This window comes from Daktulosphaira vitifoliae, unplaced genomic scaffold (genome assembly GCF_025091365.1).
Source record: "Daktulosphaira vitifoliae isolate Bord-2020 unplaced genomic scaffold, ASM2509136v1 Scaffold_3, whole genome shotgun sequence".
In the NCBI taxonomy this organism is placed as follows: Eukaryota; Metazoa; Arthropoda; class Insecta; order Hemiptera; family Phylloxeridae; genus Daktulosphaira; species Daktulosphaira vitifoliae.
This window is the reverse complement of record NW_026099574.1, coordinates 11895812-11908490: the sequence shown is the minus strand read 5'-3', so window position 1 is coordinate 11908490 and position 12679 is coordinate 11895812. Positions and strand designations below refer to the sequence as shown.

The 12679-nt window shown below is 23.9% G+C and overlaps 1 protein-coding gene across 4 annotated transcripts in view; it reads right to left on the bottom strand.

Moving 5' to 3' along the window:
- The window catches only part of LOC126902415 (octopamine receptor beta-1R-like), an 87473-nt gene that overhangs the window by 7143 nt on the left and 67651 nt on the right, over nucleotides 1–12679 (bottom strand). For 2 of the 4 annotated variants that reach the window (XM_050679662.1, XM_050679663.1), the window contains exon 3: nucleotides 464–700. In XM_050679662.1, the coding sequence (XP_050535619.1) occupies nucleotides 464–700 (237 nt within the window). Of the gene's footprint in view, nucleotides 1–463; nucleotides 701–5780; nucleotides 6416–7453; nucleotides 7541–7619; nucleotides 7671–7781; nucleotides 7842–7911; nucleotides 7975–8062; nucleotides 9056–12679 lie in introns of those variants that run through there. The other 2 variants (XM_050679665.1, XM_050679664.1) reach the window with 2 other exon arrangements.

The following is a 12679-nucleotide window of genomic DNA, read 5'->3' as shown; positions in this document are numbered from 1 at the left end:
TGGTAAAATAATTAGTGTTTTTTTTTTTTTTTGGTAGTACTAATTAATGTTTGCACTTGATTTATTTCAGACGTCATATTTACTTTCAGGGTTTCATTTTATTTAACTTGTAAAATATACAGAGTAAACAAAAATTTATGTTTATTTTATTAAAAAAAAATGTTTACGTTATTTTCTGCTGAATTATGCTTTTGTAAAATAATTTTAATTTACGTTAGGTAGGTAAAAACTTAATAATATTACGTACCGTTTCAGATATACGCACAATTCATGAAATATATTAATGTTTTATCATATGCTATACAGATTTTATCTTTTTGAATAATAGTTATTGCAAACACCTATCAAGGGTCATAATAATTTTTTTAAAGTAGATAGTCAGTGATACACCAGTGGATTCCGGCTGTTAATGTGTTTATAAATACATTATATGTAAATGTTGGTGATTTTTTCACTATTTTACCATGTAAAAAAAGGAAGCCAGCACGCCAAAAATGCGGACATAATGATGCCAAGCGTACGAGCAGCTTTCCTCTCCCGTTTCATTTTGTTACTCGAAGCCGCTGGCCGGAACGCACCCGAGTCTGGGTCCGTTTCCACGTCTACATCCTTAACAGCTTCCGACGTGGAAAGCGCTCCGAGGGCACTTATTCCGTTGATCTGCAGGTGCTTGTTCAACAAGGCAGCAGCTACTTTACTCCTACAAAAAAAAAAAAAAAGCTACACAATTGTAAAAAATAAAATTGAGCAAAATTTTATTTAACTTAATATAAAAATAAATACATTTAACTATGTTCTGAGATGTGCCAATTACGCACAATATTTTTTGATAAAACCAATGTCAATTCAAAGTTATAGTATAAATTTTCTATAAAATTAATCCAATATTTTGTACATTTAAGCAAGTTGTAATTTTCGTAAACGGTGATGTAAAAAACCTAATATGAAAAATCAGCTCATAAAGTAGTAATATCTCTTTACGACTTAGCTTTACAAATATATTTTTTTAACGTATAATAAAGTTACTAGGGTACCCATAAAAATCTATTGTGTTTTTATTTCTTACGGCACTCCCTAAATTTATTTTTATGTTTATACTTACAGAACACTATTTTTATATTATCATCTACTTGATTCAAAACTGATATAGTAACTGTTTACAATAAAAAAAAAAAAAATGTTTATATGTTATTAACTCTTTCAATTGTTATGTTAAAAATTTTTTTTATCACTTTTTTTTTTAATCATTTTATTTTAGATGGCTAAAATCACATATAACCTTAAAAAATCAAACAAAAATGATTGGGATTGAATATGGAAAAATAATATAATTATGTTATTTGATTTTATTACAGTTCAACAAAAGTATGCACTACAGATTAGTAATTAATTGAAATTCACATGCAATAATACCATTTCAAAATTATCCAAGGTGCTGCCTTTTAAAATTTGAAATGGAACTTAAAAAATTACACGTTGTTGAAGTTTTTACCATTAAATTGTTTAATTAGTCAAATATATATGTATAAATTACTAGTAATTACTTAGTAGAGAAAAAAGAAATCAATATATTTCGTGAAAATTCGCCATTGAGTATTTTATCGTTTATTTAAGATACGAACATTTCAGACTAATAGCTTTTTCTAAGCTCTTTTTATGTGACGGTCTGAACGGGATTAAAAATAAATATATTGTATCGCCAAGTAGAAAATATTTTATCTGAAAAGATCTTAACCAAAAAAAAATCTACGACTCCCCAATTTATTTTTACGTAGTGTTTTTGAACTTTAATGTTAAGTATTAACTTTATTATTGACTCAAATAATTTTAGATACTTGCTATAGGATTTCAATAGAAATTAGTGACACGTTCAATGTTGATAAAATATTAATATTTATGTAATAAATAAACATATAATAAATTATATTTACATATATAAAACAAAATATTGTTGTGTTTATTGAATAAAGTAGGTAAATTACCTTGGTTCAATTTTAATTAAAAATAATAAATAATAGTGATGATGCTTTGTATAAAAATCAACTATTTCTATTAAGATAAAAAATAAATTAAATATTTAAAGCATGTTTGTTATTTTATTTGATTAAAAAAAATTTTAATTAGAGAGATGAACAACTATAATTAGCAAAATACTGAATATTTAACAAGACATTATAATATAATATGTATATACATATAACTTAAAATATTAAATGTTAAATAATAATTTAAAAAAGAAAAAGTTTGACACAAATAAATAAAAATAAAATACTTTGTAATTTTGTCTGTGTTCTACCTATACTTTTCATTATAAATTAAAATTCTAAATAAAATTACCATTTATTTGAAAACTTATTTTTATAGTTAAATAATTAAGAATTAAAATATTTAGTATTTTCATAGTGTTGTTTTATTTAGGAAAAAAAATGCATAGTTTTTTTAAGTCTATTAAGGGTCATAGTGGCATCCTCAAAGGAGGAAGTTGATTAACCATTGATACTCCGAAATGGCGACTTCAGATACTGACACAATCAACAAATGAAGTCGCTCGTGACCAAGTTACGAACCCAAAGGAGTGCGCATCAAGAACTGCCGTCTTAACGACTTGGCAACATCGTACCTCTAATTTTACAGTTTACAAAATTTAAAGTTTCAAAATAAAATATAGCCAGTAAATTATTTATATAATCAATATCAAAAAATACATTGTCCCAATTTATAAGTTGCGGGTTAAAATTACTTAAAAAATATGATAATTATGTACAATTTAATACAGAATAATTTTAAACAATATCCTGATCTATTCAAAAATGGAAGGAATAGTATAATTTTTCATTTACAATAAATTATTGTAATCTGTCAAGTATTTTAAAAATATATATATACATGAGTATATATTCCTGAAAATTATATAACATTGATATTTGAGTAGTAAACTATTTAATATTCTATGTATTGTAATCATGTATCTAATTGATTAAAACTAAAATTAAATCTAATTAAGATAATTATTGGTAGATAACAACTATTAAATAAATAATACAACACTTATTATTTTTTAATACTGATAAAAGATGACATTTACTAAAATAACGGTTAAAGATACTTAAGTAACTTAAAAAGAAAATTCAATACTATTAATTTTGGGAAATCAAATAGATTTAAATTTTTAGCTTCAATGCAAAGCTGAGAAGGTAATAATTTTACTATTATGTGTTTTTTTTGTGTCTGTTACCACTTTTTCTCAACTCTCATCGAACCGATTATCTTTCAACGATACGTCAAAAGATCACAAATCGTATCTAGTCGAAGACATTACTCTCAAAAATTGAAAAATTTTCCCTCGTTCCCCTAAAATGGGGGAAACCTCCAAAAAGTTTCAAATTTAACAATCACTAATTTTCGACATTTTTTCAAATATTTTTACTTTAAACTGCTATAACTTTACCAAAAATGACAAAATCGATATTTTTTGTAAATATCTGAGGTATTTATCTATCATTCTGTATATTTTTTTTATAAATTTGACCCTGTATCTGCCCACAGAGGGAATTCAAAATGAAAACTTTTTCATAAAAAATTAACTTTTTCAACTTAACTTTTGAAAGTATTCTGGAAATGCTGATACTTTTATATTGTTCTTAAATTAAAGCTTATCTAATATACTTAATTATAAAAAAAAAAAATTTCGGATATTATTTTGATTTCATGATGAAAAGGGACATAAAAAGTTAATAAAAAAAATACGATTTTAGTAAAAAAAAATTTTTTTATATTTTTAACTTTATAACGCTATAGCTTTTTGAAAAATGTATGGATCATTATAATTTTTTTAAGGTAAGTACTATTTATATTCATCTTTTATGTGGCATATTTTTTTTTTTTAAACGGACCATTACCCTTTATAAATATATATATTATATATATATATATATAAATTACACTTATAAATCATAATAGTTGTATTCAGAATTTAAATATGGAAATAGGAAATAATATAGCTTTTGGAATAATCCATCAATTTTTTAAAATTAAACACTATCTACAGATTTGCATCGAAGCGTTTTTTATGATAGTGATTTTAATCACTGTGAGATATCATTATACTTGACCCAACTATGCCACGACCCCAATGTGCTGGTTTTTTTAAAATAAATTTGAAGTAAATGGGATATCTTATTTTTCTGCAAAAAAATATTATACATTTAATTTTCAAGGACATCATTTAATGTTAAGATTAGAAATTTCTCATTAAATATATTTACATAAAATTTAACCGTTTATAATTATAAAACTTAAAATAGGTTAGACATAACTAAAATATTAAGTCTAGACATTGCCTAAAATACTGCTGAGAAAAAAAAACCTTATATACATGTGTATGAATACATTTTTATTTGTATAAATACAAACATAGTAGGTAAGTTATTTGATGAAACAAAGTTGCAAAGTATAGATTATGTAGCAAAAGTTGAAAACTTTTTTCTATCAATATATTATCAAGCAAATATACAAAAACAAATATGTATGGACGGAATTTCATGCACATGTACTTTATTCGTTCAAGAATGAAAAATTTTATTCAGTTAGGTAGATAGTATACGGTTTAACTTTAAAAAAAGGAACTTCTTGATTCCTATCATAGTCTTATGTTTTTTAGACTTAATAATAAAGCGTACTGTTGGAGTAACTTATGATGAGCTCTTAGTTTTTGATTTATCTCACTCAATATAACACGATTACATTTTGAGCTACACATATGATAAACTTAAAATGAAAACATAATTCAGCTCCTTTTACATCATAATGCTCAATTTATTTAAACATAGAATGATAAAGTAATACTGTGAAATAATCAGTACAATCTTGAAAAAAAACCTAAAAGGCCTTAGATTAAATGTGTTTGTAATGAAATAAATTATTTAGGTTGCAAGTCCCGACAGTATAAATAATAGGCTAAATAATAATATTATACAATTACATAATCCACATATTAGACAGTTAAAGATCATTGAACACACCATTAAGTATATTATAGAAAATAGTTAGGAATGCCAAGTCTCTAAGAATTTTGACTTATATAAAGGTCAAAATTTGAATTATAAAAACTTATATTCAGTAAGAAGTAGAATATTCAGTTGACTATGTATATAGCGTGTCAAAAAATATAGAAAATAATGATTTTAAAAATAATTAAACAGAAATTAATTATTACAAAAAAATGAGAAAACGCGTTGTTACCTGTCAAACCATTATTAACAAAATTATTTTACAACATTTTAGCATTAAAAATACGTGGATTCAATGTGTTACAATGTATGGCTAATCTCTTATCGAAAATGCCAGAAAAATTATAAGGAATAAAATTTTATGATACAGACCAAACTAACAGGTCCTGCACGTGGGTCTTTAATTTTTTAAATTGTTCATAACTTTGATTATACTAAATTTTGCAAATATTTTTGCGATTGTTGGAATATAATAATACTTAACTTGTTCTATTTTTCAAATTTAATAAGGTTTTGGTTATATAATAACTTGTAAAAAAATTAGCTAAAAATGTATGATTGATTTTTCCTTATTTCTGATATTAGACAGTGTCAACACTTTTTATAATAAATTACATACTGTTTACTAGATATATACTGTTAGAGTAGAAATTTTATTCAGTAGAAAATTATGTATAATTAAAACATCTATCAAACATATATTTGTACACTTACTGATATAGACTATAGGTGAATTTTATACTTATGCTTAATTTATTTTTAAAATAGTTTTAGAACTCTTTTTAACGTTTATAAAACGTGTAGTACATTAATTACTTTCGCTCAATATTGAATTTTATTCAGATGAATCTTAATATATTTACCGTTTATACTTTGAATAGCTTAAGTTTGATTACTGATAATATTGAGCGATTGTTAAATTTAAGCTACGTATATAGTATGGGTACATTTTAATATTAACACCGTGTAACTTAAGTCTGAATTCCGTCATTACGTCGAATACATCTCGTGTATAATTGATTTATTTTGGATATAATGTATGTGTTTATAAAGAACAATTAAAGTGTAACAACCATTTAGGATATGTATTTTACATTTAACTTAATTATTTCAAGGTCCCAGTTCAAAATTGCAATAACTCAATAAGTTTAGATCTTAAATCTAATGTTATGAGTTATGAAAGATATTTTTCATTTGTGATTGCTATAACTCTAGGATACTTTTGGTATAAATTTATTTTATTTTTTGTATATTATTTGTTAGTAATGTTATGAGTGCTGCTTTTCAAGTCAAGCCGAATTCGAATTGAACTTTAATTTTCAAAGCCAATTTTTAATCAAGCAGATTTTTCAATTTTTCAGTCAAACCGGAACCGAACCAAACAATTCAAATATATTTAGTCGAACCTGGAATCAACCATCAATAACTTTTATCATGTTCGGAAAATACATTTTTATATCATTAATAAAAAAATTCAGCATAATATTTGGTGATACTAGTTCGATTATCAAAATGATTTATAAGGAATAAGTCTAAAAGAAAGTTCAATATTACAAAGGAAAAAAAAAATTCTGAGGTTTACAATATTCAAATGAATCCTATTCGAAAGTTGCTGTTGATACCAAATCTGGTTTCAGATTTCATGTGCGAATAATTGATAAACTATAATCTTAAAACTTCCATTATTTTTCTAAAATATCGTATTCCTTAAATATCCATTTTTATAAAAACGTAATCCCTATACAATATCATAACGATAAAGCTATAATTGGCAATAATTAACTTATAAGTAGTAAATCATAAATGTTACAATTAGCTACCTGTATTTAAAGTCCCGTTTATTTTATACATGTGTACAATCTCAAAAAATTGTAATTTTAAATTGATAAAACAAGCAAACGATTAAAAATATAAATAAAAAATTTGAACGCTATCAATTTATCAAACTAAAAATATGTTTCCATTTCAAAAAACAAAATAGATACTCTTATAAGTGATAGATCCAAAAAGTAACGTAAAAGGTTCAAAATATTATTATTTTGAGAAATATTGACTGTCTAGGTATAATTCTTTTCACTTAAACGTATATTAGATATGGCGGATAAAGCAATTGATAATTTCGGAACACAAAAAGATTTAAACAATCACTATAACTTAATAGAAGCATATAAAATATGTAATATATTTGAACTTTTTGAATAAAGCCTTTAAAACATTTACTTTATATTTAACATGATATATACAGGGTGTTCAGTAAGTCAGGAAACGGGTTTCTATTGTTCTCATTGTTACAAACAATGAGAACAATAGAAACCCGTTTCCTGACTTACTGAACACCCTGTATATATATATAACACATAACATAAATTTGTTGAACAAAAAAATTGCCAAGTGAAATAATGTTTGGATGATTATAAAATACAGACAGGTAATAATATACTAACTTCAAATAAACGTATAAAAAGGTTTATCGTTTAAATCATTTATATTTCGTTGTGAAGTTTCCCCAGTTTCATAATTTATTTGATTTTCTGAAAATAAGTTATGGATAGAACAGTTAGTCAACAAATATGTTGTAATTAAAATTGACTATAAAAAATTTTATTTTACCTTCCTGATTATCTATTGGCGTTGTTAAATTAGGTGATATGTATCTGAGTTCTAAATTGAAAACACAACCCAAAAAATAAAAAATGTTTTAATTTAACGTATTAAATTAAATATTAATATTTAAGTAATCAACCATGATAAAATTTACAAATAAATATGTACCTTCATTGTGCAGAATTGATTTTAAATGGTCCTCATTTAAATTAGCATAACTAGTATATCCTAAACAAATTATTAAAATTAAAATATTTGAAACGCTCAGATCAAATTACTATAAGTAATAAAAAAATACCTTCTTTTTTGATCAATGGGATTTTCGTTGAAGTGTCAGTGGTTGGGTTATTTAAATTGATTTCTAAATAAAATATTATAAATTTGTTACGATTTATTAAAAATAATGACAAGTTGTCGATATTTTTTTCACAAATAGAACAAAATGTTACCTTTATTATCATCAGGTAAAATAAATTGTAATGGAATAGAAACCATTTCAGTTTGGATATTATATAAGAAACCTAGTTTGAAAAATTTATTAATACTTGTATTGTATATTTTATTTCTAACTTCTTCATTAACATAATGATGAAATTCTTTGTTTGGATATTCGGATGCTTTTTTTTGGTATTTGTACCACAATAAGTGTAGTTTCATGTGTTCAATTACACAAAATCTATCGATTTCTACTTCTACAATTTTAAAATGCTTATGAAAATATTTATTAATATACTCTAATGTTGATTTTGTTATTTCAGGATCGTCCCGTGAGGGTTGCAAATTTTTTAATGATTCTTTAATAGAACCATAAGATTCAAAAACAAAACTCAGTATATAACGAGTACTAAGATTTTTTACCCATGGTTGAATATGGTAATTTTCGATAGTATCCATAGCTCCTTTCATTTTTTTTATCATTGGAATAATTGCAAGAGTATTATTTATTATTTCTATAGAACAATCATACATTTCTTTAGGGTCAGCAATACTGTAACAGTAGGCACATAAATTTCCCAGCATGAAAAAAATATATTGTAGATCGTTGGCGTATGAGCAACCAAGAAATAAAGTGGCAATTCTTATTCTTCTTGTATAATTATCGCGGTTAATAGGTGATAGTAAAATTTCTTCTATTTTATGATTATTTCTTAAATATTTAACAGTATTAACGTCATTTAAATTTTGCCAGCATACATTTTCAAAAAAATTTCGAATGTTATTTGCATTATGACTACTTTTGCTTTTTGCAGAAATTCTTGGTGCTTCAATAACTTGAACGGAGCATATTAAAAAACATATTATTATTTTTTTTAAAAGCAACATCATACATGAAAATAAAAATGAAATATATGTATTTTATTAATATGAGCTAATTATGTTTTAATATAGGTGTTAAAAACTTCCAGTTTTAATATTTTTAAAAAATTTAAATAAAACATTATAATTTTACTAATATATAAGTTTTAAAAATTGTTTTAAGTCAATAGTTTACTTTTATTACTTTTTGGTTATGATTATTATTATAAACTATTAGTCATCTTAGTATATAATATGTATACTGTTTATTAGTCAATATACAGTACACATATTTTATCATAACCCACTCAATTACTTACAGAATAATAATAATTTAAACATTTTACTTTATTTTTTGATAGCTTTATTTACACATCATTCTTGAACTATTAGCTATGTAATACTTTTTAAGTTCATACCTTATGCCTTGTTAGTGTCAACTTAGTTTTTTAAAATAGTAACACATATTTTGAATTTAATAAAGTGATTGAGGGTTAATTTTAATAGGCAATGGCATTTGAGTTTTTAACATAATTTTAATCGTTTATTAAATATAAAACTTTAAAACTTCAAATTTTTTTAGTTAATTTACATGTATAATATAAGAAGGATGGTCAATACAGGAAACTAATTGTTTTTTTATGATATCGCTATCACAGATATGCAGCTGTTATTGTCATTTATGACTATCTACAGATATGTTTTCTGTAATGCCAGTTAATGCATTTTTGAATGCTATCTCACATCAATGTTCCTTGCAACCACACTGTAGTTAGTCAAATCTGTGAATAAAGTCATAATTGACAATAACAGCTGTGTATCTATGAATACCGACTTCATAAAAAAACAAATAATATTATTTTGGAAATTCTAATGTCATATATTATTATTATAAAACATATAAAATTTTATTAAATTCAAAATATGTGTTCCCATTTAAAAAAACAAATTTAATACTATTAAAAGACACAAGGGATGAACTTGAAAAGTATTACACTGCTAATAATTCAAGAATAATATATAACTAAAGGTGTCGAATAAAAAAAAAAATATTGAAATTATTTTCATTCTGTGAGTAATTGAGTGGGTTAAGATAAAAATATCTTTCTCTATACTTTAAAATTTAAGTAAGCGAATATTATTATGATGTATAGTAAAGGTAAAAACTTTAAGTCATAAAAAAAACCTAGTTTGTGAATAAATTTGGCACGTACTACAAAATGTCAACAATTATTAAAAATCATATAAAATATATATTTATTACTTTTCCTGATTTTGTTTCTACAACCTTTTTTTTAATTTAATAAACTTTACTAAAAATTGTATTAATAATTTCAAATTGTTAATTGTTTCAACATTAATTATTATAGAGTCATTTTCATAGCTATTAATATAACCGTTTGAAGTAATATTTTTCTATATTTATTTGAAAGAGTATATAAAAAAATCATTATATTATTCTATATATATTTAAACTTTCGGTCTATGTTATATCATGATATTTTATCTTCGATACGAAGTTGAGAAGGTATTAATTTACTATGAAGTGTTTTTTTTTTTTTATCTCTGTTATCACTTTTTCTAAGCTCTCACCGAACCGATTTCTTTCAACAATACGTCAATAGATCACAAATCGTATATAGTCGAAGAAATTACCCTCATTCCCCATAAATAAGGGAAATCTCCAAAACATTTACAAATTCAAAAATTGCTAATTTTCGACATTTTTTTTACTTAAAATTACCATAACTTTTTAAAAATAACAAAATCGATATAATTTTTTTTTTCATAGATGAACGATATCTTTACCTATCATTTGATGTATATTTTTTTATAAATGTAATCCTTTACCTGCCGACAAGGGGATTAAATATGACAACTTTTTTACAAAAATTAACTTTTTCAACTTAACTTTTGAAATTCTTCCGAAAATACTGACATTTTTATATATATATCATAAATTAAAGCATATATAATATAATTAATTATGGAAAAAAAATGTCGGACTTTATTTTGTCCTCACGGTAAAAATGGCTACCGCATGCTATTTTTGTGTTAAATTTCTCGATTTTATGTTTTACATTTTTCAATTCATAATGCTATACATTTTTGAACAATGTATAGACCAATACAATTTTTTATGAGAAATAATATTTATATACTTCGTTCATTTGACATACTTTTTTTTTAAATCAGACCATTTCCCTTAATACAGGGGGGGTTCAAAACTTAAAAATGCACATAGAAAATAAAACTTTTTCAACTTAACTTTTAAAATTGTTCCGGAAACTCTGACACTTTTATATATATCTAAAATTAAAACTTATGTAATGTACTTAAATATTAAAAAAAAATTCATTCTTTATTTTGACTTCACGGTGAGAGCAAATATTAAATTTAATATAAAAAAATACGATTTTTGTAAAAAAATCCATTTTTATGTTTTAACTATAAATATATATATATATATATATATATATATGTATATTTATTTATATATTACACTTATAAATCATAAAACTTGTAATCAAAATATAAATAAAGAAAAAGGAGATTATGTAGCTTTTGGAATAATCCATTAGTTTTTAAAATTAAACATTATCTACAGATTTGCATCGAAGTGTTTTTTATGATAGTGATTTTAATCACTGTCAGATATCATCTATATTGGACCCAATTATGCCACGTCCCCATTGTGCCGCGACCCCACTGTGCTGGGTTTTTTTACGTTAGTTATTATATGCCTTTTTTTAATTATTAAAAAAGGATTCAAAAAGTTCAAAACAAAAGTGACAAATTTTTTTTATAATAAAAAAAAAAAAAAAATGTTCATCTAGATTTTAGTATATCCGTTGGGGCCTGAGGCATTAAACTATATAATATATACCCGAATCGGCTAAGTGAGCTTGGTATCGATTAGACTGTGTAGTGTAAAGCTGTGTAAATAGAAACACTGGAGGTAGGAGGATTTGCCTATACAAAATCAATGATTTATGTCGTAAAAAATGCGTAAATGTGTGTAGTACCTTAAAAACAAATAAAATAAAATTCGATCTCAGTAATAATTAATGCTAAGTAATATTTATAGCTTATTTAAAATCACAATGCAGTTTATAGAAATAAAAAATTTAATTTATCACCCGCCTGGTCCAACAGTAATATCATAGCAAAAAAAAAAATTAGATAATTAGTAGTTGTATAATAAATAATTCTTGCAATTAGTGCAAAGACATAACAATAAAACGGTAATACAGTGTGGTTGGGACATAGTTGGGACAATTATAGATGATATATAACAGTGATATATAATATTACCATTATAAGAAACGATCGATGCAAATATATAAATAGTTGTGATCCAAACATTTTTTCATAGCAATGGAAAACGTACAAAATAACTAAACTTTTTTTAAAGTCAGATATGATTTTAAGATATGTTTAGAATCAAATTAAATATTTAGCGTAAATATTAGGATGAGTTTTTTCTTCAAATTTCGGGAATTGTCCAATACACTTCCTAGATAATAAAATGAGCAATTTAAACAAGATCAAATTTTCTAAATCACTGTTCTCAACTTAGAAGGTAGGCATTGGCAAAAAAATAAAAATAAGTTTAACTTTATATTTAATGTAGATTATATTCATGTATTATTTTATTAATATTTATATATATTCATATTTATGAAAATAGGTACCTCATCACTGTAACTATTATTTATACAGTATTTTAATTTCAAAAAAGTATGTTGCATAAAATTGATTTTTTAAAT